Genomic DNA, 20,577 nt, shown 5'->3' with positions numbered 1-20,577 from the left:
TCTTCACCATCTGAGCCCTGTTTGGGTTTGTTCATATTTGATCACATGTGTTGGGAATGATGAAATCTCTGTTTTTAATTAAGTATATTGTTCAATTAGACTTAATGAGTCATGTGGCTGACAAACTCTTCCAGTTATGCCCGAGTTCTTATTCAGAATAAGTCTATGAAATGACTCAGGGTTCTATTCGACGGTTGCAATCGTCATGGTTTTGAAAGAGATGTTCCTGAGAACATTTTGTGCTCATGAGATGTCTGCTCTGCTCTGCTCTGCTCTGCAGTATCTTTGTCCAAAGTGCGGCTTCATGTCTCACACTCAGTTTTCTCTTACAAAATTTTCTCCATCTCTCCTGACTCTTTAACTCGAAATGATTCTTAATGTGATTACTGCAACATCAACTCTTGTGGGCATTTACCATGACTGCCTCATAGCACTCCTTTCTGGATGTTTCCCAGGGCCTATAGGCACCAGTTAGGCCATAAATATATTTCTATTTTAATGGCCTACTTTGTCAAAGAAGATAGTTTCTTTTTTCCCCGTTGTGCCGAAGCAAACGTGCTTTAAACTTTGTGGCTAAACAGACCCAGCCGTTTATTACAAACTTTTTATTTTGTAATGGAGTATAGCCAATTCACAAAAATCTTGTGATAGTTTCATGTGGGCAGCGAAGGGACTCAGCCATACATCACATGTATCCACTCTCCCCCAAACTCCTCTCCCATCCAGGTTGCCACATGACATTGAGCAGAGTTCCTTGTGTTAAATAGTTGGTCCTTGATGGTTATCCACTTAAAATATATCTGTGTGCGCATGTCCATCCCAAACTCCCTAACTATCCTTCCCTCCATCCTTTCCCCCAGCAACTGTAAGTTTTTCTTCTAGGTCTGTGAGTCTATTTCTTTTTTGTAAATAAGTTCGTTTGTATCACTTCTTTTTAGAATCCCCATATAAGCAATGTCATATGATATTTCTCCTCTTTCTGACTTGTATCACTCTGTATGACAATCTCTAGCCCCATCCATGTTGCCGCAAATGGCATTATTTCATTCTTTTCAATCCAGCCATTTTATTTTATATGCTAAAACTCCCTCTCCTGAAAACACAGCTAAAAGCACGCCTCAGAGGACAATATTTGCAAAGTAAATACCAAGGTGATTCTTGGGTTGCAAATTCAGTAGTGATGCATAATACCGATGCTGTTCATAGCTTTTGAGATATCAATTAGAATATAACTTAACTTTTTAAAAAAACTTTAAATTTTGTATTGGGGTTTAGCCAATGAACAATGTGGTGATGGCTTTAGGTAGACAATGAAGAGATTCAGCCACACATATACAAGGATACAGTGTAACTTTGAAAACCATTTTCCCTTAAGGATTCTGTCCCTTTGGATCAAGACAACCAGAAGTTTCTCAGTGTGAGGGGAACTCGCTTACTGGTAAACAATGTGTCCATGGAGGACGCAGGCTACTATACCTGTGCCATGCCGTATGCCCACAAAGGCAGGCAATACAACATCACCAGGAATATCAAACTCCAAGTTAAGAGTGAGTACTTGCCATCAAGAAACCTCTGCACCCTGGTTCAGCAACAAGCATGCGAGGGGGAAATTAGGGCTCATGTAGAACTCTTTTTTTCCCCCAGGTGGTTATTTCTTGATTGATTTCTTTTTAAAGAAATATTTTTAATTGAGGGAAAATTGCTCTACAATATTGGTTTGATTTCACGTAGAATTCTTTGAGTGTCTTTGGTATCAGAGGAAAACAGATATGGCATATGTCTTGGCACCAGGCTTATAAGACGTGTATGACACTTGGAAGGATAAAAGCTGGGTGATTTTATGAACAGTGAATCCCTGGGTGGTGGACAGGGTTCTAAATCTGAAGTTAAAATGTACACCACTAGAGGGAGCCAAATAGTAGTTCACTTGGAAGGCCCCTCTGCAAGGTCCGTTTGGAAGGCTTGCACCTGGAGGGCCAGTCATCAGAGCCCAGTTGCCGTAACTTTGTGTCTAATTCTAGGATGTGCATGCGTGCTCAGTTGGTGGGTCATGTCTGACTCTTTGTGACCCCATGAACTGTAGCCCACCAGGCTCCTCTGTCCATGAGATTTCCCAAGCAAGAATGCTGGAGTGGGTTGCCATTTCCTTCTCCTAATTCTAGGATACTAGGATTTTTTGGAGTTTTCAATGAGAAGTCTATACATTGGTACAGCTGGTGAAAAAAAATCTCTCCTTTTTGATCTTCCCCAAGCATGTCTAGCCTGAAGGCTCAGACGGTAAACAATCTTCCTGCAGTGCAGGAGACCCAGGTTCAATCCCTGGGTTGTGGAAATCCCCTGGATTTGGAAATGACAAGCCACTCCAGTATTCTTGACTGGAGAATTCCATGGACAGAAGAGCCTGGTGGGCTACAGCCCAGGGTGTCGCAAAGAGTCGGGCACGGCTGAGAAAGCTGAGCGACTAACACACAAGTGTGTCTCGTGGCTCTTGAAACCAGGATTTAAAATAGCAAGGGCGCACATTGGTTTACATGAGTCCTACCTGAAAATAATGTGTGAACAGTACCAATTAGCATTTCAGGTTTGGTCACTGTTTCTTCCATGCCTCCTACGTGCTGGGCATCAAGCTTGGTGCACGAGGCGCACAGGCGGTGAAGTCCTGGCCCCTGCTCTGGACAGTATGGTGCTTCTCTTAATTTTATACACTGAATAACTACACAATCGGGGTCTTTTCAGGGCTTCCCAGGTGGCACTAGTGGTAAAGAATCCGCCTGCCAGTGCAGGAGGTGCACGTGATAAGGGTTCGATCCCTGGGTCAGGAAGATCCCTTGGAGGAGGGACTGGCAACTTACTCCAGTACTCTTGCCTGGAGAATCCCATGGACAGAGGAGCCTGGCAGGCTACAGTCCATGGGGTGGCAAAGAGTTGGGCATGACCGAGCAAGTGAGCAGACACACACACACACACACACACACACACACGGACATTTCAGAGAGCTTTGAAACTATGTTCAGGCGTATAATTAGTCTACAAAGGGAAAAGACTTTCTTCTCCCAGAGAATACAGAGATTCAGTCTTAGTACAGGGAAAATCGAGTCTTCCATGAACGGAAGTCTCTCTGTCTGGTGAGGATTCAATCACATCAGCCCCTTGCTCCCCCGCAGAGGGGATTTTTTAGAATCCTGACCCCCTCCACCGTTGTCCTGTTCATGTGATACTGCACAGGAACACGAGGGGGCGCCAACCTACCTACTATCCTGTGTCCTGAGGACCACACTGTGTCTCAGCCGCTTTCAAGGGTGGTCCTCCGCCAGCTGCAGCATCACTTGGGTACTCATCAGACACGCAGACTCTCAGGCCTCCTCCCAGACATACTGAACAAGAAACAGTGAGCAGCCCATATTTAATAAGCTCCCAGGTGATCCTGACATGCCCTGGACTTTCGACCCACGGATGTATCTCGTCCTTGGGGCATCTTTCTCCCCTCTCTGCCTCCCTGAAGCAGCCCTGTGACCTTGGAGGGAGGCGCAGGCTCATGATCTCGGTCACTGGAGAAGCCGGCTGCTCTCTGGGCTCACCTGGGATGCTGCCTAAAGCTTATCCCATTAGGGTTTCAGATGCTCTTTAGTGGAAGACATGAGGATGGAGCCGTGGTGGACGTGGGCAGCCCTTCATCCACCATTTGCTGGCCTTTCTGCCCCAGTTCAGATGCTCAGTTTCTTCAAGCTGCTGGGAGAACTGCCTCTTGGGGAGCTGGGCTCTGATTCCCCAACAAAGAGTCAGTTTCCTCAATTACAAGCCCAGGTGGCCAAGCTGGGTTACCTTGTTTCTCTCTCAGTGTGGGGTTAGCAGGTTCCCCAGGTGGCCATTCCCAGTGGCACCCGCCTGCCAACGCAGGAGTCTCAGGCTTGATCCCAGGGTCGGGAAGAGCCCCTGGAGGAGGGCACGGCAACCCACTCCAGTATTCTCGCCTGGAAAATCCCATGGACAGAGGAGCCTGGTGGGCTACAGTCCATAGAATCGCATAAAATCTGACACAGCTGAAGCGGCTTAGCACACACACGGGTGAGCATCACAAACAGGTGGTTCTGGATGTCCTGTGCCTTTTTTATTTTTCACAAGTGACTCCAGGACTCTGTGGCAGGTGTGGAGGGGGCTACTGTAGGGTGAGGAGCCTTTGAAGGAACGCCCGTCCCGTGGACATTGAGAACATTCTTGTTAAGGGTTCATTCAGGAAGCCAGGGAGTGGAATGGTTAATTGTTATCACAGAGCATAGGACATCTGAGAGAGGAATGTGTGTTTAACTGCGGCTTCTTCCAGTAATCTCTCTTCTGGGAAAAGCGTTGGCCAAAGAGCCTCAATTTCGTGGCTAGCCAGTTTCCTTTGCCAGACAAAAGCGGAGTCTCACAATGTCTGGCTCTGCGGCAAAAGAGAATTTAGCTAATTAGCTAAACAATAGACCCTGACCCTCAGCTCGCACTGAAGCGCTTCCTCATTGAATCTCCTTTCCTCCTGCTTTCTCAGAACGAGAGGAGGAGACCATTCCTGTGATCATCTCTCCCCACCAGACCATCTCAGCCTCGCTGGGTAAGGACCGTGTGATCCATGGGGGTGCCTGCAATCTCAAACCTGGGGCCCTGGGACCGCTGTGTCACCCACTGTGCCTGCCCTGGGGGATGCACCTCTCGGGTGGAGACCCTCCCTGCAAGAAATAACAATGTTGTTACCCCAGCGAGAATTAACAAGTGTGAGGGAGCATTTTTCTTTGTCAAATGTTTGTAGAAATGGCATGGTTTGGAAGTATGCATATTTAACTTCTTGAAAACTCTACCTACAAAAAAAACTCCATGTAAAAAATCAGAACATTCTGTGGCCATTGTTAACTACATGAAAGGATAATTGATGGCAAGATGTCCCAGGCAGCACCTGAGGTGTATTTAAAATATTAATAATTCACTTCACCAACATGTGGCTAATGCTAGCATTACGCCCAAGGCTCAGACTGCCCTGCTGGCTCCCTGGAGACAGTTTCTTGTCGCTTACTCTCAGGTCAGTGGGTCAAGGGAGGTAATGCTTGTCAGAGGTTTTCGTTTTTCACCCTTTCATTGTTCTGGCCAGCACACACTTTCTTATCAAACACTGTCTAATAAGATGTCTTTCAATGCCAACATCAACCCTGTGGGATGGTCTTATTTCTCCCATTTTCCAGAAGAAAAGCTGCCTGGGGTGAAGGTGGTGGGGGTCATTGGCTCAGTGTCTGTCAAAAAGTCTCAGTTGAGTCTGGCTGGGGTTCAGACTCAGGCCTGTGTGTCTGTGAGGCCGGTACCTTGTGTGTGTGTTTGTTTTTATATAATCGTTTTTTAGGTCTTATGCTCATTTATTAAACCCTGGCTGCAGAGTTCTGTCTATCCATCTATCAATCATATGTCTATTGACCCACCAATCATTTATCCGTCCTTCCATCCATTCATCCATCCGTCCTTCCATCCATCCTTCCATCCATCCATCCATCCATCCATCCATCCATCCATCCATCCATCCATCTGTCTATCCATCCATCCTTCCTTCCATCCATCCGCCTACCTATTTCTTCTGTTTGGCCTTAGGCTCATATTTTAAGGGCTTCCCCGGTGGCTCAGATGGTAAAGAATCTGCCTGCAATGCAGGAGACCTGGGTTTGATCCCTGGGTTGGGAAGATGCCCTGGAGAAGGGAGTGGCTACCCACACCAGTATTCTTGAGACTCCCCTGGTGGCTCAAACGGTATTCTCCAGTGTTCTTGCCTGGAGAAGCCCATGGATGGGAGAGCCTGGTGGGCTGCAGTGTCTGGGGTTGCAGAGTTGGACATGACTGGGCAACTAGCACTTATATTTTAAACTTTAACGTTGACCATGGAGCCTAGGGGGCTCTTGCAGATGCTGGGGTTGTGGCCTGACACCTGAGTTGCAGCTCCTGAGGCTATCTGGGCTCTCAGAAGAGCCTTCTGGAAGCCTGGGGAGGTGGGGACCCAGGTCAGTGCTGACCCGGCTCCTCCATGTTCCTGAGCCCACAAAACTGTGCCTCCTACCCCATTGCTTTGCACGCATGGATGTGCCAGGCAGAGTCCCTTGTGGCCGGATTGAATGGGCTGCTTCTGCCTGAGAAATCTTTTAAGGTCAGAGGGGTGTCCAGGAAGAACAAAAGTAGGCTTTCTGAGCCTGAAGTGGGGCTGCGGGGTTAAAGCCCATGCCCCAGGGAGGCCCATCTCTCGAGAAAGACATGCATGGGCAGGATTTCTTCTTTTGTTCCCAACTTTGGTGACTAAAAAAAAAGACAGTGATTGAGGCAAGGGACTCAGGACTATCACATTGCACAACTGTAGAAGGCACCCCTCATGTAAAAGACAGTGGCTTTTTCTTTTGAAAGAAGTTTTTATTTTGTATTGGGATATAGTCAATTAGGGGACTTCCCTGGTGGCTCAGACGGTAAAGCATCTATCTACAATGTGGGAAACCTGGGTTCAATCCCTGGGTTGGGAAGATCCCCTGGAGAAGGAAATGGCAATCCACTCCAGTACTATTGGCTGGAAACTTGCATGGACAGAGGAGCCTGGTAGGCTTCAGTCCGTGGGGTCGCAAAGAGTTGGACACGACTGAGCGGCTTCACTTTCACTTTCATAGTCAGTTAACAATGTTGTGATAGTTTCAGGTGAACAGCGAAGGGACTCAGCCATACATATGCATGTATCCATTCTCCCCAAACTCCCCTCCCATCCAGGCTGCCGCATGACATTGAGCAGAGCTCCCTGTGCTCTACAGCAGGCCCTTGTTTCATCCATTTTAAATAACGCAGTGTGTACATGTTCATCCCAAACTCCTCAACTATCCTTTCCCCCGCTTCTTCCCTGCAGGCAGCCGTAGGTTCCATCTCTAAGTCTTTGAGCCTGTTTGTATTTTCTAAGTTCATTTGTATCGTTTCTTTTCAGAGTCCACACATAAGGGATGCCATATTTCTCCTTCTCTGTCTGACTCACCTCACTCCACGTGACAGTTTCTAGGGCTTCCCACATTGCTGCAAATGGCGTCGTTTTGTTCTTTTATCTGCTTAGTAATATTCCGTCGTATATACGTGCCACGTCTTCTTTGGGCTTCCCTGCTGGCTCGGATGGTAAAGAATCTGCCTGCAATGCAGATTCAATCCCTGGGTCAGGAAGCTTACCCTGGAGAAGGGAATGGAAACCCACTCTAACATTCTTGCCTAGAGAGTCCCATGAACAGAGGAGCCTGGTGAAGATGTAGGGTCGCAGAGAGTCAGACACGACTGAACGACTCACACACACACACGCACACACACACACATCTCGTTCCCTCGTATATACGCACACACACACACACACACACACACATCCCGTTCCCTCGTATATACGCACCACATCTTCTCCACCCGCTCCTCTGTGGACAGTTCGGTTGCTCCCATGTCCCGGCTATTGTAAATGGTGCTGCAGTGAACACTGAGGTGCATGTATCCTTTTGGACCATGAATGGTAAACACAGTGACTTTTGAAAGGGTTAATCCTAGATGAACACGACCTGGGTGGAGAGCTCCCTGGGCAAACAGGAGAGCTGAGACCAGCAGTGGGCAGGGAGAATCCACACCCCCATCCGGATTTTTGGAGGCAGCGAGAATGAATTGTGGAGGAAGGTGGCCTGGGACTTCAGAATGCTCTGTAGGAGCCCAGGGGCTTTGGGAAGCTGTTTGCCGCTGGCTTTCCATCTACCATGAGGAAGGAGCTGGAGATGCTTAGTGAATACTGGCGCTCGAGGTGAAAGCTTAAGGGAACTAACATTCCTTCTAAGAAAAATAACAGTGTGGTGAGGGTGTCTGAGAAGTGGAAAGGCCCACTGCTCAGATGCCCTGACGTGACCCCTGTCCGCCCGCTGGGTTCTGACATCTGATGCACTATGTCTTGCTGTCACAGGGTCAAGGCTGACAATCCCATGTAAGGTGTTTCTGGGAGCCGGCATACACACAACCACTCTGCTGTGGTGGACGGCCAACAACACCCGCATAGAGGACGCCTACCACGGGGGCCGCGTGACCGAGGGGGAGCGCCAGTAAGTGATGGGGCGGCTCTTTCTTGTCCGCTGGGCACAGCTGTTGTGACCCTCTGGAGACGACACTTCCTTGTACAGACAGTGTCCTAGCCAACCCATCCTATATGACATACACACACACACCACAGTACAAACCCATATATATTTTTTATTCTAATCTGTTGGATTTTTAGCATCTTTGACATTGAGTTTTGCTAAGAATCACCAACTGCTCCTGAGAATCAAGGCTTGGAACGCTATGAGTTGAGTAGCAGCCTTATACTTGGTTGGCGTCGCCTCTTCTGGTTGTTTAATTAAACCTTTTTCTCTCAAGTGTTACAGTTTTCAAACAAATACTTTGAGCTAAGATGTGTCCATTCCTGACTTTGCAACTTGGGAGTCCAACATTTTCACAGCCCTTAAAGAGATCCTGAGATGTAGCGGCAGGATCTGAGCCCCACCTATTTCTCAGGGAACGGTGGGCTACCACAGTCTCTAAGGAAGGATGCTATGAAAGAAAGTGAGGATTCTGTTCTCATAAGCCTTCATCTCTGGAAAATGTTTTCTCACTCTGAACACAGAACAGTCAGGCCTAAATGGGAACCATTTTTGTGTGAGGAAGGCAGACCCTTCCATGTTCCAAATCATAAAGGATTTTTAAAATTGTAGTGTCGGTACTCTGAATTTGCCTGAATTTTTGCTTGCCAAATTCTTGTCTTTTTGGAAAGATCTATCCAACAAGAACTTTCTAGATGCAGTTTAGTGGATAGAAATTAGACGTGGTTAGCATGGCCCTTTGCTCGTGGATCCTCATTGCAAGAAGTTTGGGCAGGACTCACATGCCATATGTCAGCTTGCTCATACTATCCATTTACTTAAAGGAGCCTATTCTTCCCCCACAGATGAAAAACAAAAATAGTCCTAGTGGATCCACAGCCACGGTATTTTTATTTGTACTAATAAATAATGTGAAGCATCTTTGGATGCCTGTAACATTACAAGTGGCAGTGATGTTGACTAGAGCCCTGCCCCGCGTCTGCTGCCCTTGGTTCTGAACTTGAACTTCCAGAGTGAGAGCTGGCGGTGATGAGAGCAGACGCAGAGGAGGATGGGATTCCTGGCACTCCTCCCTCCCTTCAATATGCAAATGATTGGTTGGTCATACAGTCCAGTTTCCCCAGACTAGACATTTCTGTTCCCACCAATGGTTCATTGTTCATCAAGAGCCTTAAAAAGTGACCCCCCCGCCCCTACCTGTTTATCCAAAGAAGCTGGCTTCTGTAAGTTCGCATTGTCACAAGCATCCTATCCCAGCGACCAGCAGCTTGAGAGTTATTCTTACCTTCAGGAACAGGCTTAGAAAGTCTCCCGAGCACATAACAACTGTAATGCCAAGTGGCCCTAACGTGGTAAATCGTGCCATCTGTTTAAGTCCAGCGGAGCTCTGAGGATGTGTAGGTGTGTGTATTGAAAAGCCGAGCCGGTGTTTGGCTGCGGATGTTGAGCTCTGTTTTCTCACTCAGGGCATACTCAGAAAACAATGAGAACTACGTTGAGGTGGCGCTGATTTTCGATCCTGTCAGAAGAGAGGATTTGCACACGGATTTTAGATGTGCTGTCCGTAACACAATGAGTTCCCAGACGCTTCGTACCATGGTCAAAGAAGGTATGGATTTTGTAGGGGTGGGGCCACGAAAGGGAAAGACAGTGTTGGGTGCTCCGTGGATGTGAAACAAAGGTCCTGATTCATCAGGTGGTTACTTAGGTGAGTCTGTGAGTTTTCCATTAGTGGAGCTCAGAAAACACATCTCTCTGTATTGGTGAATGTTTTTCTCTCCGAATTTGTGAATGTTTTTGGTAGGGTGGAGGCTGGCTTTGGGAGATTATACTCAAAGGAAAATTTAAAGAGGAAGCTGATTTTTTGGAAAAAAAAGACAAAATGGTTCTGTGATAGATTAAAAAAACCAAACCAAACCATGTGTCTCCTGTGGTTCTGCTGGATCAGCAGGGCCAGTGTGCTTCCCTGACCCTTCAAGGTGGGTGGGAGGTTTTTCATACTGAGGTTGAGAAACTTCATCCTCCCAGGGCTGGGGATTGGGAGGTACCCAGAGCTCAGGTGGCTTTAGGGTTAAAGCCATCAGTCACCAGGAAATAGGGCTTCTCTGCTTGCTTAGTGGTAAAGAATCTGCCTGTGATGCAGGAGAAAGGGGTTTGATCCTTGGGTTGGGCAGATCCCCTGGAGAAGGGAATGGCAACCCTCTCCAGTATTCTTGCCTGGAAAATCCCATGGACAGAGGAGCCTGGCGGGCTACAGTCCATGGGGTCACAAGGAATCGGAGGCAACTGAGTGACTAAACAACATCAGGAAATAAAGTGAAGACTGTAGCTAGGTCAACTCGCTGCTCGTGGAAGAACATTGAAACAAGGAGAAAGGAAAAACCCGATTTATCCTTTTGACGTGGCTCAGCTGGTAAAGAATCCTCCAGGAATGTGGGAGACCTGGGTTTGATCCCTGGGTTGGGAAGATCCCCTGGGGTAGGGAAGGCTACCCACTCCTGTATTCTGGCCTGGAGAATTCCATGGACTGTATAGTCCATGGCGTTGCAAAGAGTCGGACACAACTGAGCAACTTTCAAAATTAAAAAAAAAAAATCACTTTGAAAGATCGATTTCTTCTCATTGTTTGAGTGCTGAGCAGGAAAGGGAGGTGTGAGTGATGTAGTCTGTTAGCTGCTCGAAGGACAAGAAGGGAAGAGACAAAGTGATTCCCACTGGGGACCTTACCCTGACTTTTGGGCCATCAGCACAATCAATAAACACAAGACCCCTACACTTGGGTGTTTACAGAGGAGGCAGCTGCGGACAAGTTTTTTTGTTTTGTTTGTTTTTTTTTTTTTTTAGTTGAGAGTTATTTCTGGAGGGCACCCAGAAAGAACAATACCTATGATCTGAGCCCCCAGGCTGCACCCACTTCCTACAGTGACCGTGGAGGAGCTGGGGGTGGATGGGGGGAGCGTGTGAAAAACCACCAGACACTGGCCCCAGAAAGCTGCCATGTATAGGAAAGGATCGATTTTAGTTAGCCCAGACTCTTACATCTTCCCATACAGAAAGTGAAGTCGCTCAGTCGTGTCTGACTCCTTGCGACCCCGTGGACTGTAGCCCACCAGGCTTCTCCGTCCTTGGGATTCTCCAGGCAAGAATACTGGAGTGGGTTGCCATTCCCTTCTCCAGGGGATCTTCCCAACCCAGGGATCGAACCTGGGTCTCCTGCATTGGAGGCGGACGCTTTAACCTCTGAGCCTCCAGGGAAGCCCTACAGAGAGAAGCGCTAAATTCCTTAACTTGAAACATCAGGCAGGCTTTTACTGGGCAGTTGAGGATCTGGATGAGCCTCAGAGCAGGAATGACCACACAGTGTAGCTTCTCTGCAACCGTGCTCTCCACCCACCAGCATGCCCCGCTTGAGCCACTGGTTGACAATGCAGATTCCTGGCTTCACCCCCAGATCTACCTAGTGAAATTTTCTCAGGGGGAGGCCAAAGACTGACATTTAGCAAGCTCTGTTCATGCTGTATTTTGAGAACCACTGGAGGAGGACACAAGCAAGGGCTGACGTCTCAGATCATTTCTCCATGAACGAGCTGGTGGTGGTATAGATTTAGAAGTGGAGGATCCACTGCCAGGCTGCAGAGCAGTAACCCAGAGGAAGCCGTGGCGTGTCTGGTCCTGAGGCTGGGAACTGCTCACATTTCTAGGACGTGAGCCCTGACCTTGCATGTCCTTCGCTGGGTCAGCTGTGACTGAGCACAGAGCTCACAGCTGAAAGCTTCCACCAGGACTCAGAGGTGCCTCCCAATAATTGCTCCAAAAACGAAAGCTTCACTCGGCTTGTGGAATTTTAAGATGCAAGAATCATCTGGAGAAATTGCCTGAGAATGTGTTTTTTCCCCAAAATCTGCACAGAGTAGGATAAATAGTAGCTTAGAAATGTAGAATTCTGGCTTCCTCATCCATGTGTGATCAATAATCAGAGCCTCTTTTGTGAATCTAACAAGTAATATACTTGTTAACCTTTTCATCAATTTTTATTGGAGCGTAGTTGCTTTACAGTGTATTAATTTCTGCTGTACAGCAAAGTGAATCAGCTGTATGCTAACATTTATCTCCTCGTTTTTGGAGTTTCTTCTCATTTAGCTCACCATGGAACACTGAGTTGAGTTTCCTGTGCTAGACAGTAGATTCTCATTAATCATGTATTTTATACACAGTATCAATAGTGTGTATATGTCAATCCCAACTTCCCAGTTCATCCCCCACCCCTACTGTTCCCTCTTGGTATCCATACGTTTGTTCTCTACATCTGAGCTACACCTTCTCTAATTCCAGCTTTACTCTTTTTTTGTGCTTTTATATTTATTTTATTGAGATATTATTCACATACCATAACAGTCACCATTTTAAAGTGTTAAAATATACTTGTTAACTTTCTAAAATTTAATTTTTATTATGTTTTGGAGTATAGTTGGTTTATGATGTTGTATTAGTTTCAGGCGTACAGCTAAGTGATTCAGTTATACGTATACATGTATCTAGTCTTTTTTGGGTTCTTTTCCTGTATAGGTTATTACAGAGTGTTGAGTAGAGTTTCCTGTGCCATACAGTATGTCCCCGTTAATTATCTATTTTATATAGTGTGTGTATACCAATTCCAACCTCCCAGTTTATCCCTCTCCTGCACCACTTGTTAACTTTTAATCAACACTTGCTTCCTATATTTTCGTAACACAGAGCTGCAAAGGAGCAGAATTACAAATAGCTGGATCCAGGCAATAATCTTGACACCTAAAGCTCCTTTATTCCAAATTTTTCTTTTCCTTTGTTACTTTACTGACTCCTCCTGACACCCAGGCTCCCTGGAAAAGGACATATTATACCCTGGCCACATCACAGTTAGCCAGCAAAGACCTTGATAGACCCCTCATTGCAAACAGTCCAGCAGGTGGAACAAAATTAGACCCTGGCCCATGCCCCGCCCCCCCGCCGAAATCCACACTGCTTCTCTCTGGTGGATATTTGTTCTACCTGACTTTGTTGTCGTTATTTATTTCTTTACTCACTGTGGGGCACATGGGATCTTTCCCAACTAGGGATCAAACCCGTGCCCCCTACGCTGGAAGCTTGGAGTCTTAACCACTGGTTGTTTAGTCACTAAGTCATGTCTGACTCTTGGTGACCTCATGGGCTGCAGCACGCCAGCCCCTACCATCTTCCAGAGTTTGCTCAAACTCATGTCCATTGAGTCGGTGATGCCATGCAACCAACTCATCATCTGCCATCCCCTTCTCCTTTTGCCTTCAGTCTCTCCCGGCTTCAGGGGCTTTTCTAGTGAACCACTGGATTGCCGGGAAATTCCTGTTTTACCTTCCTGTTTCCATAATGCCACCAATATTGTTGGCATATTGTCTCAAGTACCCTTGATCCGGGTGTAAGGGACATACTTTCTGAAAATCAGTGCATATCTGTTAGGAGAATCAAACGCCGTTTCCTTCTCTGTAGAGCGCACGGCAGTGTCCTGCTGGCCACAGGCGCTTGTTCACCTCTCGTGTGTCTCTGTTCTTCCTACAGCCGCCACGTTCTCCTGGGAGATCATGCTTGCCCCCCTGTCCCTCATCGTCTTGGTTCTGGGGGGCATATGGATGCACAGACGGTATAAACGCAGAACTGGCAAAGCCTATGGTTTGATGGAGTTAAAGACTGGCCATCCAGACTCGCAATCCTATCCGAGTAAAATAAAGGAAATAAAATAGTTCAAATCAAACCACGTCCTTTCCAACAGAAGCGGCTCAGCTTTTTGAAGGATGCTGTTCTTTTCCTCAGTTATTTACCAAAGACTGTGTTTATAGTGGGTTTGTAGTGAAAGACTGAAATGTCTACGTAATGTTTACTGTGAAACCAGATCACGGGAACCAGTGTGAGTGTGGGTGGGTGTGAGGCGCTCTTTGAATAAGAGTTGAAAACATCAAAATGAATTTTGAAATTCATTTATTCATTTCATAAAAATGTGTGAAAAGTTCTACGTTGACTATGCTCTATGGCAGATGTTCTAGATACAAAAATAGTGAAGGCATGGTTTTCCTTTTGGAAAGGTGGAATTTTATCTTGATACTGGACAGGATGATTTAGAAAAACTAAAGAGGAAGAATCCTCAAGAATTGGTAAATGCTTTTTAAAAGGATGATCCAGAAAATGGTAATTTCAAATAGATGGTCTGAAAAACATGTAACATACCAGTGAATGGAGAAATGGATTTAGCTTTCATAATTAAACTTCTGAAAATAAAGAGGAAGAGTGTTGAGATGATTCATACACATTGTGGGAAAAAAAATTGCAGCCTCTTTTATATAATATATCAAAAATAAATTCCTGCTAAGTTAATGAGTTAAATTTAAAAATCAAATTGCAGGAAAATTGGCATGACTCATTCCTTTACCTATTCAAATCTTTGTTTAAATGTGATCTTCCCAAAGGCCCTTATAGTTCACTTCAGTAGCTCAGTCGTGTCCGACTCTTTGCGACCCCATGAATTATAGCATGCTGGGCCTCCCTGTCCGTCACCAACTCCCCAACTCACATCCATCGAGTTGGTGATGCCATCCAGCCATCTCATCCTCTGTTGTCCCCTTCTCCCCCTGCCTCCAATCCCTCCCAGCATCAGAGTCTTTTCCATGAGACAACTTTCTGCATGAGGTGGCTAAAGTACTGGAGTTTCAGCTTTAGCATCATTCCTTCCGAAGAACACTCAGGGCTGATCTCCTTTAGGATGGACTGGTTGGATCTCCTTGCAGTCCAAGGGACTCTCAAGAGTCTTCTCCAACACCACAATTCAAAAGCATCTATTCTTCGGTGCTCAGCTTTCTTCACAGTCCAACTCTCACATCCATACATGACCACAGGAAAAACCATAGTCTTGACTAGACGGACCTTTGTTGGCAAAGTAATGTCTCTGCTTTTCAATATGCCATCTAGGTTGGTCATAACTTTCCTTCCAAGGAGGAAGCATCTTTTAATTTCATGGCTGCAATCACCATCTGCAGTGATTTTGGAGCCTCCCAAAATAAAATCTGACACTGTTTCCACTGTTTCCCCATCTATTTCCTGTGAAGTGATGGAACCAGATGCCATGATCTTCGTTTTCTGAATGTTGAGGTTTAAGCCAACTTTTTCACTCTCCTCTTTCACTTTCATCAAGAGGCTTTTTAGTTCCTCTTCACTTTCTGCCATAAGGGTGGTGTCATCTGCATATCTGAGGTTATTGACATTTCTCCCGGCAATCTTGATTCCAGCTTGTGCTTTTTCCAGCCCAGCATTTCTCATGATGTACTCTGCATATAAGTTCAATAAGAGACCCTCTATTTCCATCCTTCTCTGTCCCCCCACCAACTGTGCTTTGTGTCATTTTAGCTCTTACCCACACCAGACCTTCCATTTTATATTTGTTGTTTATTTTCTGTCTGTTTTCCCCACCAGCATGGGAGCTCCTTGAGGGCAGAGATGTTATTTTGGTCTCAACTATATCCCCAGTACCTAGAATCAAGCCTGCTGTTCACTGGGCATTTAATAATTATTTGTAGAATAGAAGAAAATAGGATGAATTCTCTTTATAGCAATAAAAGAATCACCTGAGTAAAGATGGACAGGATTCATTATGTTACAATTTCTGCATAATAGAACAATAAAAGCAAATGTCAAAGAAATTGCATCAAGCAAGATCAAGGCATTAGTAGCTATAATTTGCAGTGATTCAAGGTTTTAAGAAAGGTGTCAGAGCTGAACAGATGAGAGAACATGAGTAAAGGCAGAAGAAACATGCACCAGGGACCTGTGGTTTCAGTAATAATCATGAAGTAAATAAGCACTCACACACTTTTGTTGTTGGTCAGTCGCTCAGTCCTGTTTGACTCTTTGTGACCCCATGGACTGCAGCACACCAGGCTTCCCTGTCCTTCACCATCTCCTGGAGTTTGCTCAAATTCATGTCCGTTGAGTTGGTGATGCCATCCAATCATCTCATCCTCTGCTATCCAGTGTTAAAAGGTGATACCAAGATCATTACAAAACAGTCACCCTCACACCCTGTGATACTGTGTATACGCTGGCACTGGGAGGTGGCAAGGTATACATGTGATGCCAGTGGGGTGCTGGGACCAGCCTCCAGTCCTGTGCATGTGGGTTCAGTTGCATCTGACTCTTTGTGACCCCATGGACTGTAGCCCTCCAGGCTCCTCCATCTATGGAATTTTCCAGGCAAGAGTACTCGAGTGGGTTGCCATTTCCTACCCCAAGGGATCGTCCTGACCCAGGGATCTAAACAGAGTCTCCCGCATCTCCTGTTGGCAGGCAGGTTCTTTACCACTGCACCACCTGGGGCCAGCTTGCACCTCCTTAAAGAGCCAGTGTCATCTCCTCTGCTCTGTTCAGTGATGTCATACTGTAGCTTAAAACCAACTCTGGTGGGAGAATTTACATCACAGAAATTGGCAAATGCCACAAGTCTCCCCCTGTGGTACCCCACTATGAGGACCATAGAGATGCCCAGTACTGCTATTCCTGGGAACTTAGGCCCTGATTCAATACATAGACAGGAGATAGCATTCAGTGAAACTTACCACCCTGATGATGAAACATTATGCCTCAGTAATAAGTGATAATTATCAAGATTCTGAGACCAGGATATTTATAATATTAAGGGAAGTTTGTATGCAAAACAGAAATTGTCTTATACAGTTGGACTGCACCCCACAGGTCTGCAAGCCTTGTAACTGTCCAGCCTGGAGACCCAAGAAAGCTTGGAAACAGTGGCAGAGACATGAGTGGCTTGTTGGATGGGACCAAGTGGCCTGGAGCCACCGCCCACCGTGGCTGGCTAGCAGCACAGGGTGGCAGTCTTCACTCCTGGGGGAGTAGGAAGTGTTAGTTGCTCAGTCATGTCCGACTCTTGGCCACCCCAAGGACTGCAGCCCACCAGGCTCCTCTGTCCATGGGATTTCCCAGGCAAGAATACTGGAGTGGGTTGCCACTTCCTTCTTAGGGGATCTTTCCAACGCAGGGGTTGAACCTGAGTCTCCTGCATTGCAGGCAGATTCCTTAAGCTGAGCTACCAGGGAAGAGCAGGAAGCTACCGGTTCTAAAGGGAATTGATGTAGATTGGCTTATTGGTTATCTGGGAGACCAGCTTCGGGCCTGACCTCACAGGCCCTCAGGTTAAAGACATTTCCCCTTAATAAGCTAGCAGGTGGAGCTAAGGATCAGAACAATCTTGGGCCTGGAGCAGAGGGTGAGCACTCTCGTGTGAGTGGGCGTAGGGGAAGTCCGTATGATTCACGGGTGGGACGCACAGAGAGCAAGAGAGGAGCCATTCTTGCGTCCTGGGCCCATGAAGTTTAAATGGTTGCAGCGATGTTAAAATTTGTTTACATTGAGACAAGGAGAAAAACAAAACCCAGAGCCTTTGAACACATGTTTCTTAGGCTCATGTCAAGCTGCCTTCGTGATTCTGCACGAGCCCTTTTTATCTCATGGTAGGTCAGTCTTCTTATCTGAAAAATGGGGATAGTAACAGGACTGACCCTGGAGTCTTTAATAGAGCCTTTCGCTGTTTTTGTTTATCTTTTTTTTTTTTTTGAATCTTTGGCTCTTTAATAATCAAAACCCATAGTGAGGATTCCTGGCAGTCCAGTGGTCAGGACTCCAGGGCTTTCATTGCTGTGGACTCGGGTTTCATCTCTGGTCGGGGAAACTAAGATCCTACAAGCCGAGTGGCAAGGAAAAAAAAAAAAAAAACACCTAGGAATAGACAGAAGTAAATATACCAAATAGACCAAAGGTCAGCAAATGAGTTTTCTGGCCAAATCCAGATGGCCTCTGTTTCTGTAAATTCAGTTTTATCAGGACATAGGAAGGCCTGTCTGTGGATGCACCGTGGCTTCGAAGAGCTACCCTGGCTGTTTGAAGGTGGGGCTGAGTACTGGAGCTCTGGCTGGAGAATTTACCCTCTGGCCCTTTACAGAAAAGGTTTGCAGATGGCTGGTTTAGGCAAGGAGATGATGCGCAGTTTTGACCATTCATTTTAGATTCCCTGTTACTATCATCTCCCCTTCTTTGCCTGCTTTCAAAGCTGGTGAGGAGAGAGAAGTGAGATGGCGCAGGCAGAGGGCTTTTGCGTCCATCAGAACTTCCACGTGAAAGAGTGGAAAGAGGCTGGAGATGGTGGACAGGTGAGAGCCTTGTGAACGGCTGCTTCAGGTGCTTCTCCTTTGCTGGGTCTTCAGCTTGGGGGCCATGTGGCATTCATCCGCTTCCCTCCTGGGGCCCCTCCTCCAGGGCTCTTCACCTTCAGATCTGGGGGGCTTCAGCCATGACCCAGAAAAGGGGCAGTCTGCAGCCAGCAGAGCCACCACTCCCAGACTCTACCTGATGGCTCCCTTACGCATTTCCTCCCTCTCCGAAGATTTGAAGTCTGGGTCACAGCATGAGAAAGTGGGAGACACTCGGGGAGTCTGGGGCACTGATTTATGATAATATCAGGGGGTAAGTGGGACACCTGAGCTTCTCAGGTGGCCTTAGTGGCAAGGAACCCGCCTCCCCATGCAGGAGACTTAGGAGATGTGGGTTTGATCCCTGGGTTGGGAAGATCTCCTGGAGGAGGAAATGGCAACCCCCTCCAGTATTCTTGCCTGAAGAATCCTTTGGACAGAGCAGCCTGATGGGCTACAGTCCATGGGGTTGCAGAGAGTCAGACACAACAAGCAACTTAGCCCACAGGCACAATCTAGTGCTGGAGTGGGAGTGATGCGGGTGAAATAAGACTGGCTGTGTGCCGGCCATTGCTTACACCGGTCACGTGTGTAGGACATTGCTCACACCAATCTCTCTATGTTTAAAAGTTTCCATCAGAGCGGTTTAAAAAAAAAACCAAACACATAGAAGCAACGCAGATACCCACTAGACAAGACAGTGGGTACATAAACTGAGACGTCGTAGCACAGTGGAATCTTCTACAAAGGTGAAAATGAGTAAATGACAGCTACCTGCAGCTGAATCTTAGAAAGATATTCTTGCAGAAATAGCGAATCCCAGAAACACTGGTTTATAGAATGATGTCCTTTTATATGATCTTCCCTGGTGACTCAGCGGTAAAGAACCCCCCTGCCAGTGCAGGATACCTGAGGTTTGAGCCCCGGGTCGGAAGATCCCCTGGAGAAGGAAATGGCAATTCCGGCATTCTTGCCTGGGAAATCCCATGGACAGAGGAGCCTGGCAGGCTACATTTCATGGTGTTGCGAAGAGTTGGACACAACCGAGCACGCACATACATTCTTTTATATAAAGTGGAAAACAACTAAAACTGAACTCTCTATACACATGCATGCACATATGTTAACAGACATTCAAATTTATATCTGAACACATAGGATAAAACTATTTTACCTGTATGTGAATGTATCTGTATTTAAAGAGCACATATGTGATTTGAAGGGTTTAAAATTGCCTGTACTTTTAAGAAGGCAGGCTTCTCTGGTGGCTCAGCTGGTAAAGAATCCACCTGCAATGTGGGAGACTCAGGTTTGATTCCCGGGTTGGGAAGATCCCCTGGAGAAGGGAATAGCAACCCGCTCCAGTATTCTGGCCTGGAGAATCCCGTGGACAGAGGAGCCTGGTGGGCTACAGTCCATGGGGTTGCACAGAGTTGGACACGGCTGAGTGACTGACACTTAAGAAAGCAGGAGAATGAGAAATGTAAGTTTCAGGATAGTGACGTCATCAGGTGACAGGTAGGACCAGCGTGGCGATATGGAGGGAGGTGTAAGTTTCCTCAGGTGCTGGCTGTCACACTGTAGTTTAGTCACTAAGTCAGGTACAACTGCTTGCAGCCCCATGGACTGTAGCCCACCAGGCTCCTCTGTCCATGGGATTTCCCAAGCAAGAATATTGGAGTGGGTTGCCATTTCCTTCTCCAGAGGGTCTCTGCGATCCAGGGATCAAACCTGTGTCCCTGCACTGCATTGCACTGCAAGTGGATTCTTTACCACCGAGCCTCCAAGAATGCCCTGGCTCTTGTGCTGGGTGGTGGGTTTTATTTTTACCAGATCAAGAAACAGGTCGCTTAAAAAGTATGTGCCCTGAACCAAAGATTCTGATTAATCTAATTCTGAGCCCCTGAGTCCAAATTAAACAAAAAGAAACAAGATGGTTTCTTAATGTGGCTGATCTTACCCATTTTACTTTGATTCCATTGGTTTCACTTTCTTAAGGTGAATTTTTTCACCTCCTCCTACAAAATGTGGGGGCGAGGGGAGATAGCATCTGACCACCTTGCCCTTCTCTGCTGCCCATGGGAAAAACAAGCCCGAGGTCACCCCACCCCACCAGCCCAAGGACTGCCTGAGGGTGACAGTGGACACCTGGGCCAGGTGTCAGCAATAATTTATGTGTGAGAAACGGA

At 46.7% G+C, this 20,577-nt stretch overlaps 1 protein-coding gene across 17 annotated transcripts in view; it reads left to right on the top strand.

Annotated features, from left to right (window-relative positions):
* IL1R2 (interleukin 1 receptor type 2) overlaps positions 1 to 20,577 on the top strand; it is a 198,842-nt gene that overhangs the window by 22,203 nt on the left and 156,062 nt on the right. For 10 of the 17 annotated variants that reach the window (XR_011255768.1, XR_011255769.1, XR_011255770.1 and 7 more), the window contains 4 exons: positions 1,376 to 1,547; positions 4,526 to 4,588; positions 7,958 to 8,093; positions 9,596 to 9,738. Coding sequence is in view for 14 of the 17 variants with exons in the window: in XM_069583816.1 (XP_069439917.1) it covers positions 1,376 to 1,547; positions 4,526 to 4,588; positions 7,958 to 8,093; positions 9,596 to 9,738 (514 nt within the window). In the remaining 3 variants the exon portion in view is untranslated. Of the gene's footprint in view, positions 1 to 1,375; positions 1,548 to 4,525; positions 4,589 to 7,957; positions 8,094 to 9,595; positions 9,739 to 13,700; positions 15,845 to 20,577 lie in introns of those variants that run through there. The other 7 variants (XM_069583815.1, XM_069583805.1, XM_069583806.1 and 4 more) reach the window with 3 other exon arrangements.

The sequence above is a fragment of the Ovis canadensis genome, chromosome 3 (genome assembly GCF_042477335.2).
Source record: "Ovis canadensis isolate MfBH-ARS-UI-01 breed Bighorn chromosome 3, ARS-UI_OviCan_v2, whole genome shotgun sequence".
In the NCBI taxonomy this organism is placed as follows: Eukaryota; Metazoa; Chordata; class Mammalia; order Artiodactyla; family Bovidae; genus Ovis; species Ovis canadensis.
Note: the sequence above shows the minus strand (reverse complement) of the source record. Positions and strands in the feature narration are given on the sequence as shown.